Source organism: Salmo salar, chromosome ssa14, assembly GCF_905237065.1.
Source record: "Salmo salar chromosome ssa14, Ssal_v3.1, whole genome shotgun sequence".
Classification (NCBI taxonomy): domain Eukaryota; kingdom Metazoa; phylum Chordata; class Actinopteri; order Salmoniformes; family Salmonidae; genus Salmo; species Salmo salar.
This window is the reverse complement of record NC_059455.1, coordinates 50402498-50425435: the sequence shown is the minus strand read 5'-3', so window position 1 is coordinate 50425435 and position 22938 is coordinate 50402498. Positions and strand designations below refer to the sequence as shown.

At 44.2% G+C, this 22938-nt stretch overlaps 1 protein-coding gene across 1 annotated transcript; it reads right to left on the bottom strand.

The window, feature by feature from the left end:
• Nucleotides 1–427: 427 nt before the first annotated feature.
• LOC106569716 (cathepsin Z) lies at nucleotides 428–20407 on the bottom strand. The gene is made up of 6 exons (XM_014141287.2): nucleotides 20213–20407; nucleotides 6820–6983; nucleotides 6118–6297; nucleotides 4480–4627; nucleotides 4061–4226; nucleotides 428–1253 (listed from the first exon to the last, which is right to left on the bottom strand). Exons 1-6 carry the CDS (start codon nucleotides 20350–20352, stop codon nucleotides 1140–1142), a joined length of 912 nt encoding a protein of 303 aa, XP_013996762.1. The 5' UTR covers nucleotides 20353–20407; the 3' UTR covers nucleotides 428–1139.
• Nucleotides 20408–22938: the final 2531 nt, after the last annotated feature.

The window sequence follows — 22938 nt, the reverse complement described above, 5'->3', positions numbered from 1 at the left end:
TTCAAGCGGCCTTTTCAAAACAAACTCTTACACTAAAATAACATTATAATTTTCTTAATTTCACAGTATTATTCCAACCTCATAGTGTGGAAGTATATATAAAAGACAGTGGAAAATGATGTTTTTGACTGAACTGGGCCTTTAAACGAGATTAATGTCTTTAGAGCGGCTATCTAATTTACTAAACTAACGACGACAGCCTCGCCTGTAGATTAGTTTGTATCTGGGATTTGACCATCAGGACTGGCAAACTATCCAATCTAAAGAAAGATCGGGAGCGTAATGTAACTAACCAGATTATCCACATTATCCTGACCTTTCCTGACCGATGAACAGCTTTAAGGCACAATTACCTGCTTAACCCGGGTTTGTTAGATCCATGTTTTGCCGTACAAATTACAAAACCAAAAGAAAAAAAGGCAACAAAAAAATATAATTGTTTATTCTTTCAAAAACATTTGTTAATAAACACCAGTCAAATAGCCCAGTGCAGAATTAGTGTGTAGTGTGGTTTAGTGTAGTTGTGTTTGACAGTATTTCAGCGCTGTCACAAGACTGAAAGAGTTGAAAGTAATCCTGCGACAGACCTTGACTGAGCTGAAAGCCATGTCCAGGTCCCATATTCACAAAGCGTCTCACAGTAAGAGTGCTGGTCTCAGATCAGATCCTCCCCTGTCCATGTAATCTTATTCACTACAATCTAAAAAGGTTAAACTGATCCTAGGTCAGAACTCTTTCTCTGATACATAGCTTCAGGATGGACCTGTGTCACATCCCACTGCTTCTCAGTTAAATAACAGGAAGTATCCAGGTCCCGTATTCACAAAGCGTCTCACAGTAGGAGTGCTGGTCTCGGATCAGAACCTCCTCTATCCATGTAATCTTATTCACTACAATCTAAAAAGGTTAAACTGGTCCTAGATCAGAACTGACTCTAAGACGGTTTTTAATGAATACGGGGCCCAGATGAACTTGAATGTCCTACTATGTGAACCATTTGACAGCACATTCAGTTGATGGCAGCACTGGTCACCTGTTTCGAGTGACGCACTGTATTCTCCAATATTAATATTCAGCGATCAGGTCAGCCAGCTGATGGTTATGACACCATAGAAATCAGACTCGTTTCCTCTCGTCCTCTACGTAATGATGGGGTCTCCGTAAGCACAACTCTTCTCTATGGCCAGGTTGTACCAGTTACCTTTCCCTCCTTTATAAGCACTGGTTACGATCCTCGCCCAGCCGTACTCTCCCTGCAAAACACAAAACAAAACACTGTGTTAGCCTCCGCGGATACCTCCCCCGTTAGCCTCCGCGGATACATCATAAATGTATAGATGAGTAAAAGACAAAGGTTGTCCCTAATCTATAAAATCATCCAAAACAGGATCAACAGAAAGGGAAGCTCATACACTACATGACCAAAAGGATGTGGACACCTGCACGTCAAACATCTCATTCCAAAATCATGGGCATTAATATGGAGTTGGTCCCCCCTTTGCTGCTATAACAGCCTCCACTCTTCTGGGAAGGCTTTCCACTAGATGTTGGAACATTGCTGCTATAATAGCCTCCACTCTTCTGGGAAGGCTTTCCACTAGATGTTGGAACATTGCTGCGGGAACTTGCTTCCATTCATCCACAAGAGCATTAGTGAGGTCGGGCACTGATGTTGGGCAATTAAGCCTGGCTCGCAGTTGGCGTTCCAATTCATCCCAAAGGTGTTCAACGGGGTTGAGGTCAGGGCTCTGTGCAGGCCAGTCAAGTTCCTTCACACTGATCTTGACACACCATTTCTGTATGAACCTCGCTTTATGCACAGGGGCATTGTTCATGCTGAAACAGGAAAGAGCTTTCCCCAAACTGTTGCCACAAAGTTGGAAGCACAGAATCATCTAGAATGTCATTGTATGCTGTAGCATTTAATAATTTCCCTTCACTGGAACTAAGGGGCCTAGCCCGAACCATGAAGAACAGCCCCAGACCATTATTCCTCCTCCACCAAACTTTACAGTTGGCACTATGCATTGGGGCAGGTAGCGTGCTCCAAACGCAAAACCAGATTCGCCCGTCGGACTGCCACATGGTGAAGCGGGATATACACGGCTGTGACTATAACTGAAGAGAATTCTCTTGGGAGGTAATACGGTCGGCATTTGATTGTGAGGTATTCTAGGTCGGGTGAACAAAATGACTTGATTTTCTGTACATTACCACATTCACACCATGAGTAGTTAATCATGAAACATTCACCCCCGCTTTTCTTCTTCCCGGAGAGTTCTTTATTCCTGTCTGTGTGATGTACTGAGAACCCAGCTGGCTGTATGGATGGGTACAGTATATCCAGAGAGAGCCATGTTCTCGTTGAAAACAGAGTATGTTACAATCCCTGATGTCTCTCTGGAAGGAGATCCTCGCCCTGAGCTTGTCTACTTTATTATCCAGAGCCTGAACATTAGCAAGTAATATACTCGGAAGCGGTGGATGGTGTGCCTGCCTCCTGAGTCAGACTAGAAGTCCACTCCGAATACCTCTTCTCCCCCAGCGGACTCTTGGAGCAGCCTTTGGAATAAGTTCAATTGCCCTGGGGGGGGGTACAAACAAATGATCCACTTCGCCGGTGGTGTTTTGGAGCACAAAAAAACAAAATACTGCGAAGTTGCTTAGGAGTTAGAAGCAGAGCTGCCATGTCTGTTGGCGCCATCTTGTTTAACCTGTTAGTGATCACTTCACGCCCCCATCCCTTTATCGGGATCGATTTGACAACATCCAGTGAAATTGCAGAGCGCCAAATTCAAACTACAGAAATATCAATATTCACGAAAATATAAGTGTAATACATCAAAATAAAGCTTAACTTCTTGTTAATCCAGCCGCAGTGTCAGATTTCAAAAAGGCTTTACGGCGAAAGCAGACCATGCGATTATCTGAGGACAGCGCCCCGCATACAAACACATGAAAATAATTTTCAACCAGGCAGGTGGCGACACAAAAGTCAGAAATAACGATATAATAAATGCCTTACCATTGAAGATCTTCTTCTGTTGGCATTCAAATGTCCCAGAAACATCACAAATGGTCCTTTTGTTCGATAATGTCCTTCTTTATATCCCCAAAATGTATATTTATTTGGCGCGTTTGACTCAGAAATACACCGGTTCCAACAAGCCCAACATGACTACAAAGTATCTAATAAGTTACCTGTAAACTTGGTCCAAACATTTCAAACAACGTTCCTAATCCAACCTCAGGTATCCTAAAATGTAAATAATCGATAACATTTAAGACGGGATAAACTGTTTCGAATACCGGATAAAAACAACGTGAAGCGCGCTCCAGTTCACGTGCACCAAAAGACTAAAGCCCTTCAGAGTGACACCTACTAAGAACAGCCCTACTTCTTCATTTCTCAAAAGAAAAACATCGAACAATTTCTAAAGACTGTTGACATCTAGTGGAAACCATAGGAACTGCAACCAGGTTCCTATTAAAATAGGGCTTCCCATAGAATCCCAATGGAAAACACAGTGACCTCAATTCGTTTTTTCCCTGGATGGTTTGTCCTCGGGGTTTCGCCTGCCAAATCAGTTCTGTTATACTCACAGACATTATTTTAACAATTGTAGAAACTTTAGAGTGTTTTCTATCCAAATCGACCAATTATGTGCATATCCTAGCTTCTGGGCCTGAGTAACAGGCAGTTTACTTTGGGCACGCTTTTCATCCAGATGTGAAAATACTGCCCCCTATCCCTAATTAAGCTATTCACTTTCTGTACAATAGAACATGTTTAAACCCAGACATCTTTTCGGGAACGTTAAAAGTCACTGAACTCTTCAGTAACACCATTCTACTGTCAGTGTTTGTCTATGGAGATTGCATGGCGGTGTGCTTGATTTTATACACCTGTCAGCAACGGGTGTGGCTGAAATAGCTGAATCCACTAATTTAAAGGAGTGTGCACATACTTTTGTATATATTGTGTATGTTGTCCAGTCTTTCAATAAGTAAATATTCCATACAAGTGTAATAATGAATGTATTGTACAAGAGAGACTAACCCAAGGCTCTCCCCAGGAGTTGCGGACCACCCAGTACTCTGTCCCGTCCTCCGCCACCCCCCAGCCTGCTACTGAGATGATATGGTTCATTAGAGACAAAGGGTGGAACTCGGCAAACACACCACCACGATACGCCTCCAGGCCCTTCGTAGCCATCACGCCACAGCTGAGGAGAGAACAGAACAATAGCCACAATGTGAGAATGAGGTTTATCAAAAGAAAGAACAATTAAAAACACAAGTTACAAAGGACATTTTACTACATGTATTAAATATACACATTACTCGCTTTATACATTTGAACAACACTCAAGGCTAAAATAGGGCATTTTGTTGATATCAAAAAGATTGTATCATTTTGAGATTCAAAAAGGGAAACTCCTATTTTCTACTTCCTGATTTAAAAAAAAACGATCTCACCTGATAGGCCCGTTGGTGTATATCTCAGCCTTCATCTGGTTTCGTCCGGACACCTCCCCGTAGTCTCCTACCTTCCACAGGGTGTAGTTCTGCACCACAGCACACGCATCAGAGGAACACGTCCCACACTGGTTGAACAGCTCACACTCTGCAGAACATAGAGATCACTGGTTGAACAGCACGCACTGTAGAACATAGAGATTACTGGTTGAACAGCTCACACTCTGCAGAACATAGAGATCACTGGTTGAACAGCTCACACTCTGCAGAACATAGAGATCACTGGTTGAACAGCTCACACTCTGCAGAACATAGAGATCACTGGTTGAACAGCTCACACTCTGTAGAACATAGAGATCACTGGTTGAACAGCTCACACTCTGTAGAACATAGAGATCACTGGTTGAACAGCTCACACTCTGTAGAACATAGAGATCACTGGTTGAACAGCTCACACTCTGTAGAACATAGAGATCACTGGTTGAACAGCTCACACTCTGTAGAACATAGAGATCACTGGTTGAACAGCTCACACTCTGTAGAACATAGAGATCACTGGTTGAACAGCTCACACTCTGTAGAACATAGAGATCACTGGTTGAACAGCTCACACTCTGTAGAACATAGAGATCACTGGTTGAACAGCTCACACTCTGTAGAACATAGAGATCACTGGTTGAACAGCTCACACTCTGTAGAACATAGAGATCACTGGTTGAACAGCTCACACTCTGCAGAAGATAGAGATCACTGGTTGAACAGCTCACACTCTGTAGAACATAGAGATCACTGGTTGAACAGCTCACACTCTGTAGAACATAGAGATCACTGGTTGAACAGCTCACACTGTAGAACATAGAGATTACTGGTTGAACAGCTCACAATGTAGAAGATAGAGATCACTGGTTGAACAGCTCACAATGTAGAAGATAGAGATCACTGGTTGAACAGCTCACAATGTAGAAGATAGAGATCACTGGTTGAACAGCTCACACTGTAGAACATAGAGATTACTGGTTGAACAGCTCACAATGTAGAAGATAGAGATCACTGGTTGAACAGCTCACAATGTAGAAGATAGAGATCACTGGTTGAACAGCTCACAATGTAGAAGATAGAGATCACTGGTTGAACAGCTCACACTGTAGAACATAGAGATTACTGGTTGAACAGCTCACACTGTAGAACATAGAGATCACTGGTTGAACAGCACGCACTGTAGAACATAGAGATTACTGGTTGAACAGCTCACACTCTGCAGAACATAGAGATCACTGGTTGAACAGCTCACACACTGTAGAACATAGAGATCACTGGTTGAACAGCTCACACTGTGTAGAACATAGAGATCACAAGGGTGAGTGATGGATAATGTAATGTAAACTGCCGAAGTGTACTTGTGAATGTAAATTACGCACATGAATGAGTGACGACGCTATGAAACAAAATTTAAATGTAACAATCCATGCACCCTATTCCCCATAGTGCACTGCTTTAAACTAGTGCATACAGAAAAATAGTTAGCAAAACTAATCTCTTATCACCCAGATCCAAATCAGGAGTTATGAGGAACTAGCACAAGTCAAAACAAGATGCAGGATAAAAACCAAATGTTAAATTCCATGTTATAGGTCTTACTTTGGTTCTTAGCCTGATAGTTGTTGCATGTCTCGTCAGGGATGCCCTTCTGGTGAGCGTATTGGTACACCCCCGTGTGGTCTCCTCCGTAGCAGGACCCAGCATGGCCACAGTCTATCACGTTCTGGACAGACAGATAGGCTGATGGCCACGTACCACCACGCTTGATGTTGATACGGTCTGGGAAAAAAACCCGTCATCAAATGTATTGATATGATAGAGGCATGACTTTAAATAAGTTTATTAGGTCACTTATGATGAAAGGTTAGCCTGTAAAAATACATTTTTCTTATGCCAAAAAAATATAATACAGAGTGACATTGTAACACGGTAATTGTTCAGGGTAAGTTCATTGTTACAAAGTTGTTACATTGTAACAAGTTAATTGTTCACGTTAAGTTCATTGTTACAAAGTTGTTACATTGTAACACGGTAATTGTTCACGTTAAGTTCATTGTTACAATGTAGTTGTTACATTGTAACAAGTTAATTGTTCACGTTACGTTCATTAATGTTGTTACATTGTAACAAGTTAATTGTTTGTTAAGTTCATTGTTACAATGTTGTTGTTACATTGTAACAAGTCAGAGTGAGTTATACTAGTCCAAAAATGGTCAAATGTGTATTATTGGAGGAGTTTAATTTGGCAACATTGTAACAACATTGTAACAACATTGTACATGATTGTGGAGGAGACATTACCGGCAATCGCACTGCTAGATCCCATGGCCCAGCACGAGCCACAGTACTGTGGAATGTGTTGGTTCCTCGTGATGCTCACATAGTTTTTCCCCTCAATGTTCCTCCAGTCCCAAACTGCTGGCAGCTCAGATACATTAAGGTATTCATGTGGTCGTGGATACGTCCTGGGAAATGACAACAACAACAAACAGCTCAGATACATTAAGGTATTCATGTGGTCGTGGATACGTCCTGGGAAATGACAACAACAACAAACAGCTCAGATACATTAAGGTATTCATGTGGTCGTGGATACGTCCTGGGAAATGACAACAACAACAAACAGCTCAGATACATTAAGGTATTCATGTGGTCGTGGATACGTCCTGGGAAATGACAACAACAACAAACAGCTCAGATACATTAAGGTATTCATATAGAGTGGGCTATACAGTAGACTGGCTATACAGTAGGCTATACAGTAGGCTGGCTATACAGTATGCTGGCTATACAGTATGCTATACAGTGGGCTGGCTATACAGTGGGCTATACAGTGGCTGGCTATACAGTAGGCTGGCTATACAGTAGGCTGGCTATACAGTAGGCTGGCTATACAGTAGGTTATACAGTAGGCTGGCTATACAGTAGGCTATACAGTAGGCTGGCTATTCAGTGGGCTATATAGTAGGCTATAGAGTGGGCTATACAGTAGACTGGCTATAGAGTGGGCTATACAGTAGACTGGCTATACAGTAGGCTGGCTATACAGTAGGCTGGCTATAGAGTGGGCTATACAGTAGACTGGCTATACAGTAGGCTGGCTATACAGTAGGCTGGCTATACAGTAGGCTATACAGTAGACTGGCTATACAGTAGTCTATACAGTAGACTGGCTATACAGTAGGCTATACAGTAGTCTGGCTATACAGTAGACTGGCTATACAGTAGACTGGCTATACAGTAGGCTATACAGTAGTCTGGCTATACAGTAGTCTGGCTATACAGTAGTCTGGCTATACAGTAGTCTACACATTAGGCTATACAGTAGTCTGGCTTTACAGTAGTCTACACATTAGGCTATACAGTAGGCTGGCTATACAGTAGTCTATACAGTAGGCTAAACAGTAGGCTGGCTATACAGTAGACTTGCTATACAGTAGGCTTTACAGTGGGCTATACAGTAGACTGGCTATACAGTGGGCTGGCTATACAGTGGGCTGGCTATACAGTAGGCTGGCTATACAGTAGGCTATACACAAGGCTGGCTATACAGTGGGCTGGCTATACAGTAGGCTGGCTATACAGTGGGCTGGCTATACAGTAGGCTGGCTATACAGTGGGCTGGCTATACAGTGGGCTGGCTATACAGTGGGCTGGCTATACAGTAGGCTATACAGTAGGCTATACAGTGGGCTATACAGTGGGCTATACAGTGGGCTGGCTATACAGTAGGCTTTACAGTGGGCTATACCGTGGGCTGGCTATACAGTAGACTGGCTATACAGTAGGCTATACAGTAGACTGGCTATACAGTAGACTGGCTATACAGTAGACTGGCTATACAGTAGACTGGCTATACAGTAGTCTGGCTATACAGTAGTCTGGCTATACAGTAGTCTGGCTATACAGTAGTCTACACATTAGGCTATACAGTAGTCTGGCTTTACAGTAGTCTACACATTAGGCTATACAGTAGGCTGGCTATACAGTAGTCTATACAGTAGGCTAAACAGTAGGCTGGCTATACAGTAGACTTGCTATACAGTAGGCTTTACAGTGGGCTATACAGTAGACTGGCTATACAGTGGGCTGGCTATACAGTAGGCTATACAGTAGGCTGGCTATACAGTAGGCTATACACAAGGCTGGCTATACAGTGGGCTGGCTATACAGTAGGCTGGCTATACAGTAGGCTGGCTATACAGTAGTCTGGCTATACAGTGGGCTGGCTATACAGTAGGCTATACAGTAGGCTATACAGTGGGCTATACAGTGGGCTATACAGTGGGCTGGCTATACAGTAGGCTTTACAGTGGGCTATACCGTGGGCTGGCTATACAGTAGACTGGCTATACAGTAGGCTATACAGTAGACTGGCTATACAGTAGGCTATACAGTAGACTGGCTATACAGTAGGCTATACAGTAGACTATACAGTAGACTATACAGTAGACTGGCTATACAGTAGGCTATACAGTAGACTATACAGTAGACTGGCTATACAGTAGGCTATACAGTAGGCTGGCTATACAGTATGCTGGCTATACAGTATGCTATACAGTAGGCTGGCTATACAGTGGGCTATACAGCGGGCTATACAGTAGGCTGGCTATACAGTAGGCTGGCTATACAGTAGGTTATACAGTAGGCTGGCTATTCAGTGGGCTATATAGTAGGCTATAGAGTGGGCTATACAGTAGACTGGCTATAGAGTGGGCTATACAGTAGACTGGCTATACAGTAGGCTGGCTATACAGTAGGCTGGCTATACAGTAGTCGCTGGCTATACAGTAGGCTATACAGTAGACTGGCTATACAGTAGTCTATACAGTAGACTGGCTATACAGTAGGCTATACAGTAGACTGGCTATACAGTAGGCTGGCTATACAGTAGGCTGGCTATACAGTAGGCTATACAGTAGTCTGGCTATACAGTAGTCTGGCTATACAGTAGTCTGGCTATACAGTAGTCTACACATTAGGCTATACAGTAGTCTGGCTTTACAGTAGTCTACACATTAGGCTATACAGTAGGCTGGCTATACAGTAGTCTATACAGTAGGCTAAACAGTAGGCTGGCTATACAGTAGACTGGCTATACAGTAGGCTTTACAGTGGGCTATACAGTAGACTGGCTATACAGTAGGCTGGCTATACAGTAGGCTATACAGTGGGCTGGCTATACAGTAGGCTATACACAAGGCTGGCTATACAGTGGGCTGGCTATACAGTAGGCTGGCTATACAGTAGGCTGGCTATACAGTAGGCTGGCTATACAGTGGGCTATACAGTAGGCTATACAATAGGCTATACAGTAGGCTATACAGTGGGCTATACAGTGGGCTGGCTATACAGTAGGCTTTACAGTGGGCTATACCGTGGGCTGGCTATACAGTAGACTGGCTATACAGTAGGCTATACAGTAGACTGGCTATACAGTAGGCTATACAGTAGACTGGCTATACAGTAGACTGGCTATACAGTAGACTGGCTATACAGTAGGCTATACAGTAGACTATACAGTAGACTGGCTATACAGTAGGCTATACAGTAGGCTGGCTATACAGTAGGCTATACAGTAGACTGGCTATACAGTGGGCTATACAGTAGACTGGCTATACAGTAGGCTGGCTATACAGTAGGCTATACAGTAGGCTGGCTATACAGTAGACTATACACAAGGCTGGCTATACAGTAGGCTGGCTATACAGTAGGCTGGCTATACAGTGGGCTGGCTATACAGTGGGCTGGCTATACAGTGGGCTGGCTATACAGTAGTCTACACATTAGGCTATACAGTAGGCTGGCTATACAGTAGGCTATACAGTAGGCTATACAGTGGGCTATACAGTAGACTGGCTATACAGTAGGCTTTACAGTGGGCTATACCGTGGGCTGGCTATACAGTAGGCTGGCTATACAGTAGGCTATACAGTGGGCTGGCTATACAGTAGGCTATACAGTAGGCTGGCTATACAGTAGGCTATACAGTAGACTGGCTATACAGTAGGCTGGCTATACAGTAGGCTGGCTATACAGTAGGCTATACACAAGGCTGGCTATACAGTAGCCTGGCTATACAGTAGGCTGGCTATACAGTAGGCTGGCTATACAGTAGGCTATACAGTGGGCTATACAGTAGGCTGGCTATACAGTGGGCTGGCTATACAGTGGGCTGGCTATACAGTGGGCTGGCTATACAGTGGGCTGGCTATACAGTGGGCTGGCTATACAGTAGGCTATACAGTAGGCTGGCTATACAGTGGGCTATACAGTAGGCTGGCTATACAGTGGGCTATACAGTAGGCTGGCTATACAGTGGGCTATACAGTAGGTTGGCTATACTGTAGCATACAGTAGACTGGCTATACAGTGGGCTATACAGTAGCCTATACAGTGGGCTGGCTATACAGTATGCTGGCTATACAGTGGGCTGGCTATACAGTGGGCTGGCTATACAGTAGGCTGGCTATACAGTAGGCTATACAGTAGGCTGGCTATACAGTGGGCTATACAGTAGGCTGGCTATACAGTGGGCTATACAGTAGGTTGGCTATACTGTAGCATACAGTAGACTGGCTATACAGTGGGCTATACAGTAGACTGGGTATACAGTGGGCTATACGGTAGCCTATACAGTGGGCTGGCTACACAGTAGGCTGGCTACACAGTAGGCTATACGAAGTACATTTTCTTATAAATATAACTTTGCTATGTGCTTCTAAGAAAATGTACTTCCTGAGTCTTTCGCGCTGCTGGGCTGGTGTGAATAAACCTAGGCTGCATTACACACTGCAATGGATGTTTCAACCCTGATCCCCAGCCTGCTCTTCTCTTCCTGATAAAAAAACGTTTTTTTGTGTGTGTGTGTGTGCTCCTTATTAACCAATGGCTGTAGGTCTACAGTGGCAGTTCAAGAGGAGAGTCAAAAGGTTTCATCTGAAAATAATGTTTGATTAGGCCTAGTCCCAAAACATACACTTGGGTTATTGAGTTATTGACCCCGTAATGCAGTTATTGACCCCGTAATGCAGTTATTGACCCCGTAATGCAGTTATTGTACCCGTAATGCAGTTATTGTACCCGTAATGCAGTTATTGACCCCGTAATGCAGTTATTGACCCCGTAATGCAGTTATTGACCCCGTAATGCAGTTATTGTACCCATAATGCAGTTATTGTACCCATAATGCAGTTATTGTACCCATAATGCAGTTATTGTACCCATAATGCAGTTATTGTACCCATAATGCAGTTATTGACCTCATAATAAGCCAGATTCGAGAAAGCGACATTGCGATGCTCTATATCTTGCGTACGGACTAGCTAGAACCAGATGTTCTGTTCCGTTTGAGAAGGAAAACGTAAAGATGAAAACCGGAGGTCAACTTTATAAAATAAAAAAATTAAAAAAAACTTGCAACTACTATAATTGATTTTAATAAAAATATGTTTCTTGTCCATGATGCATTTACCAGAGTTATTGTCCTCACAATAAGCCAGATTCTAGAAAGTTACATTGTGATGCTGAAGCAGCAGCAGCTGCAGCCACAACCAATCAGAAATTGACAGCTCATGGTGCTGAAAGTAGGCAAATTCGAGAAGGCATGATTCATTTAAAACAGTCTTCATTTTAATTAGACTCTACTAACAACAAGAGGGCTTTGTGTTGGAGCCTATTTCCACCTATTTCTTCATTGCTGCAGGGACTTGCTCCATTCATCCACAAGAGCATTAGTGAGATCGGGCACAGTCGGTGAGATTGGCTCGCAGTCGGCGTTCCAATTCATCCCAAAGGTGTTCGATGGGGTTGAGGTCAGAGCTCTGTGCAGGCCAGTCAATGGTCTTCCACACTGATCTCGACAAACCATTTCAGAATGGACCTCGCTTTGTGCATGGGGGCATTGTCATGCAGAAACAGGAAAGGGCCTGTCACCAACGGCTGTGGCTGAAATAGCTGAATCCACTAATTTGAAGGGGTGTCCACATACTGCTGTGTATATATATAGTGAAGCTGGGAAAGACGTGACTCCGATGCATATGGGAATATCATTGTTTAGTTTATTTGACATTGAGGCTGAGCTACAACCTTCGATAGCCGAGGAGAAGAAAAAAATAGACTTTGCTTGGGAAGTAATCTAATTCTGTCATTTTCAATTGATTAAGCTAGTCACTTTGTGTACAATAGAAGATGTTTAAACCCAGACAGCTTTTAGGAAAACACATGTGACCTTCTCTCATTGGGTTAAACCACAAGAAGAAGAACAACCAGCAGTTAATTAAAGCCCTACTCTGTCTGGGGTGGAAAGGTAAAGCCCTACTCTGTCTGGGGTGGAAAGGTAAAGCCCTACGCTGTCTGGGGTGGAAAGGTAAAGCCCTACGCTGTCTGGGGTGGAAAGGTAAAGCCCTACTCTGTCTGGGGTGGAAAGGTAAAGCCCTACGCTGTCTGGGGTGGAAAGGTAAAGCCCTACGCTGTCTGGGGTGGAAAGGTAAAGCCCTACGCTGTCTGGGGTGGAAAGGTAAAGCCCTACGCTGTCTGGGGTGGAAAGGTAAAGCCCTACGCTGTCTGGGGTGGAAAGGTAAAGCCCCTACGCTGTCTGGGGTGGAAAGGTAAAGCCCTACGCTGTCTGGGGTGGAAAGGTAAAGCCCTACGCTGTCTGGGGTGGAAAGGTAAAGCCCTACGCTGTCTGGGGTGGAAAGGTAAAGCCCTACGCTGTCTGGGGTGGAAAGGTAAAGCCCTACGCTGTCTGGGGTGGAAAGGTAAAGCCCTACGCTGTCTGGGGTGGAAAGGTAAAGCCCTACGCTGTCTGGGGTGGAAAGGTAAAGCCCTACGCTGTCTGGGGTGGAAAGGTAAAGCCCCTACGCTGTCTGGGGTGGAAAGGTAAAGCCCCTACGCTGTCTGGGGTGGAAAGGTAAAGCCCTACGCTGTCTGGGGTGGAAAGGTAAAGCCCTACGCTGTCTGGGGTGGAAAGGTAAAGCCCTACGCTGTCTGGGGTGGAAAGGTAAAGCCCTCACGCTGTCTGGGGTGGAAAGGTAAAGCCCTACGCTGTCTGGGGTGGAAAGGTAAAGCCCTACGCTGTCTGGGGTGGAAAGGTAAAGCCCTACGCTGTCTGGGGTGGAAAGGTAAAGCCCTACGCTGTCTGGGGTGGAAAGGTAAAGCCCTACGCTGTCTGGGGTGGAAAGGTAAAGCCCTACGCTGTCTGGGGTGGAAAGGTAAAGCCCCTACGCTGTCTGGGGTGGAAAGGTAAAGCCCCTACGCTGTCTGGGGTGGAAAGGTAAAGCCCCTACGCTGTCTGGGGTGGAAAGGTAAAGCCCCTACGCTGTCTGGGGTGGAAAGGTAAAGCCCTACGCTGTCTGGGGTGGAAAGGTAAAGCCCTACGCTGTCTGGGGTGGAAAGGTAAAGCCCTACGCTGTCTGGGGTGGAAAGGTAAAGCCCCTACGCTGTCTGGGGTGGAAAGGTAAAGCCCTACGCTGTCTGGGGTGGAAAGGTAAAGCCCTACGCTGTCTGGGGTGGAAAGGTAAAGCCCTACTCTGTCTGGGGTGGAAAGGTAAAGCCCTACTCTGTCTGGGGTGGAAAGGTAAAGCCCTACTCTGTCTGGGGTGGAAAGGTAAAGCCCTACTCTGTCTGGGGTGGAAAGGTAAAGCCCTACTCTGTCTGGGGTGGAAAGGTAAAGCCCTACTCTGTCTGGGGTGGAAAGGTAAAGCCCTACTCTGTCTGGGGTGGAAAGGTAAAGCCCTACTCTGTCTGGGGTGGAAAGGTAAAGCCCTACTCTGTCTGGGGTGGAAAGGTAAAGCCCTACTCTGTCTGGGGTGGAAAGGTAAAGCCCTACTCTGTCTGGGGTGGAAAGGTAAAGCCCTACTCTGTCTGGGGTGGAAAGGTAAAGCCCTACTCTGTCTGGGGTGGAAAGGTAAAGCCCTACTCTGTCTGGGGTGGAAAGGTAAAGCCCTACTCTGTCTGGGGTGGAAAGGTAAAGCCCTACTCTGTCTGGGGTGGAAAGGTAAAGCCCTACTCTGTCTGGGGTGGAAAGGTAAAGCCCTACTCTGTCTGGGGTGGAAAGGTAAAGCCCTACTCTGTCTGGGGTGGAAAGGTAAAGCCCTACTCTGTCTGGGGTGGAAAGGTAAAGCCCTACTCTGTCTGGGGTGGAAAGGTAAAGCCCTACTCTGTCTGGGGTGGAAAGGTAAAGCCCTACTCTGTCTGGGGTGGAAAGGTAAAGTCCTACTCTGTCTGGGGTGGAAAGGTAGGCCCTACTCTGTCTGGGGTGGAAAGGTAGGCCCTACTCTGTCTGGGGTGGAAAGGTAGGCTTAACTTCTGAAAGTACCATGCTCAGATTCCTAATGACGTCTCAGATAAAATGATTTTCAAACAAGGACAGTTTTGTTGTAAACAAGACAGACTGATTTGACCTTGGAGAAATAATGATGAGATGAACACATAGGACTATCTCTGTCCGTTCTCTCTCTGTCCGTTCTCTCTCTGTCCGTTCTCTCTCTGTCCGTTCTCTCTCTGTCCGTTCTCTCTCTGTCCGTTCTCTCTCTGTCCATTCTCTCTCTGTCCATTCTCTCTCTGTCCATTCTCTCTCTGTCCATTCTCTCTCTGTCCATTCTCTCTCTGTCCATTCTTAGCCTGTAACTCCTGTCATTTGTGTGGTATTTTTATACATATTCTGTTAATATGTTAAATTATGTAGACTTGCATGAAATGTTCACAAAAGGCCATTTTTTCTTGGATCTGCAAATACGATGATAGATTCATGCAATGCTTTTACTATAAAAGATCTTTCCACCCCTACTCTTGTCCACTGTGGTCTGTGAACCCACAACCTTTTGGCCCGCAGCCCTGTGAGCCATCAAAATTCCTGCCATGTAATGCTTACAAGAGGAAGAACAGTTTATAAAATGGCATATCTAAGGCTCTGGTCTGTACAAGAAGTGAGGGTAAACGGTAGACATGTTATCCGCTATGCACTTCCTGTTTTAATTATTATTTTGAGTATAGGGGAGGGTCACTTTTCTTTTTTTTTCCCCAAGCGTTCAGGTAGAGTTTGCTAAAATATACTGAACAAAAATATAAAAAACGCAACGTGCCAATTTCAACGATTTTACTAAGTTACAATTCATATAAGGAAATCAGTCAAAAGAAATAAATTCATTAGGCCCTAATCTATGGATTTCACATGACTGGGCAGGCATGCAGCCATAGGTGGGCCTGGGAAGACATAGGCCCACCCACTTGGAAGCCAGGCCCATCCATTGAGGAACCAGGCCCAGCCAATTAGAATTTGTTTTCCCCCCCACAAAAGGGCTTTATTACAGACAGAAATACTCCTCAATTGAATCAGCTGTTGGTGTGGCTGGTCTCAGACGATCCCGCAGGTGAAGAAGCAGGAAGTGGAGGTTACAGGGCTCTCATTATTCCATGTTTCCCACGTACAGAAGTGTTGGTAAACCATGCTGCGTGCGATCATTTCTAAGCAAAGTGTGGGATTTATCAATTTGTACTTATACTTGAGAATGTGTGTAAATTTAAGCACACCTGTCGACCGTGCGTACGCACAGCACCTTGTGGTAGAAAACTCAAACTGCCGTAATGAAATACCATCCACCAAATGGAGAACAGATTAACATACTGGACCAAATCATAAACTATGAAGACAAAAGATAATACATTAATAGTTTATTCATGTATTTATTTTATAGACACTTAAGCTACTAATAGTTTATCAAATTCATAAACATGAAACCATTTAAGTCTAATTCAATAATAAAGTAAATTAGAAAGACAGTGGAATGTAAGGTTGGAGGAAATTTTGTTAAATAATGTAAAAAGGCAACACTGTGACTTGTCCAAAATGGCAAATCTTGCATTTCTGGAGGACGTGGCACAAGCTGCATTACACAGGGAGTTTTTAATGAGCGTGCAGATTTTTTGTTGTTGTTGCTGAGAGCGACGCATGGCTTATTAATAGATTTAGTTTTCCAAGACATATTTTATTGAATCTCTGCAACCAAACTCTCTCCAGTATTAGAAAGGGAGATGAAACGTACCAATACCATACCCAAGTCCTCTCCACCTTGGGATTTCTGGCCACTGGAACATTCCAACGGGAGATTGTGGATCGCTCTGGCATTTCACAACCAACCATGAGCCGAATATATTGCCTGCAGTCCTTCATGGTATTATTTCATTGACCCACAATACATACAGTTTCCGTACACTGCTGTGCAACAGGCCAGAGTGAAAAGGGATTTCCATACCGTAGCTGGATTTACCAAATGTCATTGAAGCAATGGACTGCACCCACATCACAATAAAAACACCATCGTTGAACAAATTCAACTTTGTCAACAGAAAAAGTTTCCATTCTGTCAATTTGCAGGTCATCTGTGATTCACATTTGGCTTTCGTTGAATGTAGTGGCCAAACGGCCAGGTGGGAAACATGATTAATTCATTGTGCAGAACAGTTCAGTAGGACCTTAACCTCCAGGAAGGAGCTGTTGAGGATGGATAGCTTATGTTTTATTAGCAAGCTTTTATTTGTCATGTTAGACCTCTACTAGGAAACAATAGGTTGTGTTCATAACTGCAGGAGACCGGGGCTACCCATTAAAAACATGGCTGATGACTCCCCTCACAAACCCCCTCAAACCAACAAGAGGCTAGGTACAACCAAGCCCACGCAAGCATAAGAACAGTGAAGCGCACCATAGGCCTGCTGAAAGGGCGTTGGCTGTGCTTGTCTGGGACAGGAAGCACACTGCAATACCAGCCTAGCAAGGTTTGCCTCTGAAATGACATTCCTTCAAAATGCCATTACGTTAATGTAATACAAATGTGAAAATTATTTTTAGGTTTGCTACGTTGTCAAGGATTGCAGTGTGCTCCACAACATTGAAAGAACTTGTTGATTGTGTCAAACATGTGAGACAATAAATTCTGGTGCAATGTAAATGTGTTTTCCTTGTCGATTTGATTACAATATTTGGAAGAACAGATAGCTAACACCGTTGTATGATAAAGTCCTCAGTGCCAGGGCTATGGGTGGTGGGAAACACTCCCTGTCAGGCATTGCCTCATCGGGTCTGGGTGGATCATTCAGTGGAATGACATTTTTGATTGCAATGATTGATTTCTCTCTTTCTCTCTCTCAGGCCATTGCATACATTCTCCAGCTGCTGTTTGAGTCCAATAATTGATGTGTTGATCTCTTCTTGTTGTTTCAGGACTGAGTCAGTCAAAACATGCGGCACACCTGAAGCACTCGCCAAAGGGGGACACCCTTCTTGTACCCTCCTTCTTGTAGGCCTGGGATGGCTGAGGGGTCAGTTGATGTTTTGTTATATATAATAAAGCTTGACTTACCATCAGATGGTTTGTCTGGTATTCAGGGTCTGGGAGAGGGTCCTCACTACCACCATCAGTTGGTGTGTCTGGTATTCAGGGTCTGGGAGAGGGTCCTCACTACCACCATCAGATGGTGTGTCTGGTATTCAGGGTCTGGGAGAGGGTCCTCACTACCACCATCAGTTGGTGTATCTGGTATTCAGGGTCTGGGAGAGGGTCCTCACTACCACCATCAGTTGGTGTGTCTGGTATTCAGGGTCTGGGAGAGGGTCCTCACTACCACCATCAGTTGGTGTGTCTGGTATTCAGGGTCTGGGAGAGGGTCCTCACTACCACCATCAGTTGGTGTATCTGGTATTCAGGGTCTGGGAGAGGGTCCTCACTACCACCATCAGTTGGTGTATCTGGTATTCAGGGTCTGGGAGAGGGTCCTCACTACCACCATCAGTTGGTGTATCTGGTATTCAGGGTCTGGGAGAGGGTCCTCACTACCACCATCAGTTGGTGTGTCTGGTATTCAGGGTCTGGGAGAGGGTCCTCACTACCACCATCAGTTGGTGTATCTGGTATTCAGGGTCTGGGAGAGGGTCCTCACTACCACCATCAGTTGGTGTGTCTGGTATTCAGGGTCTGGGAGAGGGTCCTCACTACCACCATCAGTTGGTGTATCTGGTATTCAGGGTCTGGGAGAGGGTCCTCACTACCACCATCAGTTGGTGTATCTGGTATTCAGGGTCTGGGAGAGGGTCCTCAGTACCACCATCAGATGGTGTGTCTGGTATTCCTTCAGGGTCTGGGAGAGGGTCCTCACTACCACCATCAGATGGTGTGTCTGGTATTCAGGGTCTGGGAGAGGGTCCTCACTACCACCATCAGTTGGTGTATCTGGTATTCAGGGTCTGGGAGAGGGTCCTCAGTACCACCATCAGATGGTGTGTCTGGTATTCCTTCAGGGTCTGGGAGAGGGTCCTCACTACCACCATCAGATGGTGTGTCTGGTATTCAGGGTCTGGGAGAGGGTCCTCACTACCACCATCAGTTGGTGTATCTGGTATTCAGGGTCTGGGAGAGGGTCCTCAGTACCACCATCAGATGGTGTGTCTGGTATTCCTTCAGGGTCTGGGAGAGGGTCCTCACTACCACCATCAGATGGTGTGTCTGGTATTCCTTCAGGGTCTGGGAGAGGGTCCTCAGTACCATCATCAGATGGTGTGTCTGGTATTCAGGGTCTGGGAGAGGGTCCTCACTACCACCATCAGATGGTGTGTCTGGTATTCAGGGTCTGGGAGAGGGTCCTCAGTACCACCATCAGATGGTGTGTCTGGTATTCCTTCAGGGTCTGGGAAAGGGTCCTCAGTATCACAAATGATGCCACACACTGAGGTCTCTCCAATTACTGTGCCAATGTGCTGGTCCATAGCAGACAGTGAAGAGTCACTCTGCCCTTCTCCCGTTGCACTTATACCATAATTTTATTTTATGTTTTCAAATCAAACCATTTCTTTTTACATTTCTTTAACTGTTCTGCACTCAGATGAGGCAGACTTTACCACAACTCTAACCTGCTCCCAAGTAATATTTTTTTAATCTTATTTGTCAAGCCATTGCTGAGGGCTCCAAAAAGTATTGTTTTGCTTCCACTTTCGGTGAAAAGTTATATTTCTGCGTCCGCAAAGAAACTTTTTTGTACTTGCGAACATTATACATTTTCTTAGATAATTTAGAAGCTTTTCTATGCAACGTTGGTAAATGAGAGCCCTGGGCTGGCGTGGTTACACATGGTCTGCAGTTGGGAGGGCGGTTGTAGGCGGCATATGGCAGAGAAATAAACATGAAATTATCTGGCAACAGCTCTGGTGGACATTCCTGCAGTCAACATGCCAATTTCACACTCCCTCAAACAGTTTGACATCTGTGGCATTGTGTTGTGTGACAAAACTGCACATTTTAGAGTGGCCTTTTATTGTCCCCAGCACAAGGTGCACCTGTGTAATGATCATGCTGTATAATCAGCTTCTTGATATGCCACACCTGTCAGGTGGATGAATTATCTTGGCAAAGGAGAAATGCTCACGAACTGGGATGTAAACAAATTTGTGCACATTGATAATTTCTGTGATCTATTACTTCAGCTCATGAAACATGGGAACAACACTTAACATTTATATTTTTGTTCAGTACATATTTTGCTAAAGGGATGGCCATTTAATTGAATGGGTCCAATTTTCTCAATGTAACCCTTATTATAAATAACATTCAGTCTCTTATGTAACTTCACAGTAGTCTACTGAGAAAAATCTTTGCGGTGACTTTCTTCTTTCTAAAAGTATCTCTGATCAACGACCACTTACTTGACAGATGTAGAACTACCGTCCCGGATAGGTTTGTAACATGCTCCTAGCGTACTCAGGAAATCGCTATCCGCTGCGTCCAAAATGAACAATACGTTGGATAAAAATGACAACGTAAACATTGTGACAGCTGACGCCATGTTGCTGTACTTCTTCTTCGTTGATATGTTTAATGCGCGTCTATGCTGTAAAGGCGAACCGGTGCCACCTAGCGTCACGGCTTGTAACTATAAACAATCTTATTCAGGTTTTATTTCTGCCCTATTACCGTTCACTAGACGTTTATACTGTTCATTGCTTATTTACAGTGGTGTAAAGTACTTAAGTAAAATTACTTTAACGTACTACTTAAGTCATTTTTTGGGGTATCTGTACTTTATTTTACTATTTATATTTTTTGACTGCTTTTACTTTTACTTCACTACTTCCTTAAAGAGAATTATGTACGTTTTACTTTTCCCTGACACCCAAAAGTACTCGTTACATTTTGAATGCTTAGCAGGACAGGAAAATGGTCCAATTCAAACACTTATCAAGAGAACATCCCTGGTCCTCCCTACTGCCTCTGATCTGGTGGACTCACTAAACAGAGAACATCCCTGGTCATCCCTACTGCCTCTGATCTGGAGGACTCACTAAACAGAGAACATCCCTGGTCATCTCTACTGCCTCTGATCTGGAGGACTCACTAAACAGAGAACATCCCTGGTCATCCCTGCTGCCTCTGATCTGGAGGACTCACTAAACAGAGAACATCCCTGGTCATCCCTACTGCCTCTGATCTGGAGGACTCACTAAACAGAGAACATCCCTGGTCATCCCTACTGCCTCTGATCTGGTGGACTCACTAAACAGAGAACATCCCTGGTCATCCCTACTGACTCTGATCTGGTGGACTCACTAAACAGAGAACATCCCTGGTCATCGCTACTGCCTCTGATCTGGAGGACTCACTAAACAGAGAACATCCCTGGTCATCCCTACTGCCTCTGATCTGGAGGACTCACTAAACAGAGAACATCCCTGGTCATCCCTACTGCCTCTGATCTGGAGGACTCACTAAACAGAGAACATCCCTGCTCACTAAACACAAATGCTTCATTTGTAAATTATGTCTGGGTGTTGGAGTGTTGCCCCTGGCTACCCGTAAATACATTTTTAAAAAACAAGAAAATGGTGCTGTCTGGTTTGCTTAATATAAGCAATTTGAAATGATTTATACTTTTACTTTTGATTCTTAAGTATATTTATAACCAAATAATTTTACTCAAGTAGTATTACACTGGTTAACTTTAACTTGAGTCATTTTCTATGAAGGTATCTTTACATTTACTCAAGTATGACAATTCGGCACTTTTTCCAACCCTGCTTTTTTTTTCTTTGTACCTTTATTTAACCAGGCAAGTTAGTTAAGAACACATTCTTATTTACAGCCTAGGAACAGTGGGTTAACTGCCTTGTTCAGGGGCAGAACGACAGATTATTACCTTGTCAGCTCGGGGTATTCGATCTAGCAACCTTTTAGTTACTGGCCCAACGCGTTAACCACTAGGCTACCTGCTTCTGTAATCATCATCATCATCATCATAACATTATAGACTACCACTACAGTTTAGTTTCATCGAGATAAGGTCAGATAACCTACAGTCTTTTGCAGAGACCAGAAGATGAAAACACTGACCGTACTCGGCCTTCTAACTGTAATTTATTACTGTACCATTAGGGGGCACTGTTTAACTGCCATTGATTACGGATGATTTGGGGGGGGGGGGGGGGGTTGTGGCGCAATCATTATATTTGCAATGTCCCTCTTTCACCAGCCCGTACAAAGATCCGGCAGTGTTAGTTAAACACACGCTCCTTCTCCAACAAACTTGTGTGATCGCTGTAATCCTACAGATTCTTCATAACTCAGCAGGAAAGTTTCGAATGATTTCCGTCAAGCTGACGTTGAGTACCATTATACACATATTCTGTTCCATTGCCTGGATGATCAAGGTACCGGTTAACTCAATAGAAGTGATCAGTGTGAGGTTTTGCATGGATAATACACAGCTAATATGGCTATTACAAAGCTCTTATGGCTTTAGGTAAATGGGAGCCTCAACTCGTCTATTCCCATTAAGGCTTTGGGATATGCATTCCAAATCGCATCCTATTCCCTATATAGTGCACTACTTTTGACTAGGTTTCCTATTGGGTTCTGGTCAAAAGTAGTTCACTATATAGGGAATAGGGTGCGATTTGGGATTCACACTTGTTTTTTTTTTTCTTGCTGAGTCTTGGAAACACATTGCTGTCTCTGTTAATGACATTAAAAAAAAACATGCATTAGGTACATTTACATCAGGTCGCTAACTAGCACTACAGGAACATTACAATGCACGGTTCACTCAGTGGTCAATAGTGTTATTACTGTGGGCTGCGCTGTCATCCGTCTTCTAATGTTGATCCATCTCCTGATGTATAGGAAAAGCCATGTAAAGATTAACACAGGTCTATTTTTATAATGACTTTGCTGATAGCTGCTTTACTATGGAAGGTAGTACTGTTAAAAAAAAAAAAGTTTTACAATGACTGTAAGAGGTTGTTGTCATTCTTAGCTACCTTAATAAGATGAAGTGTAAGTCGCTCTGGGTAAGAGCGTCTGCTAAACGACTATAATGTAAAGACGTTTATATTAATTCTGGTATGGTACTGTATGTATTTAATAGATATTTATTAAA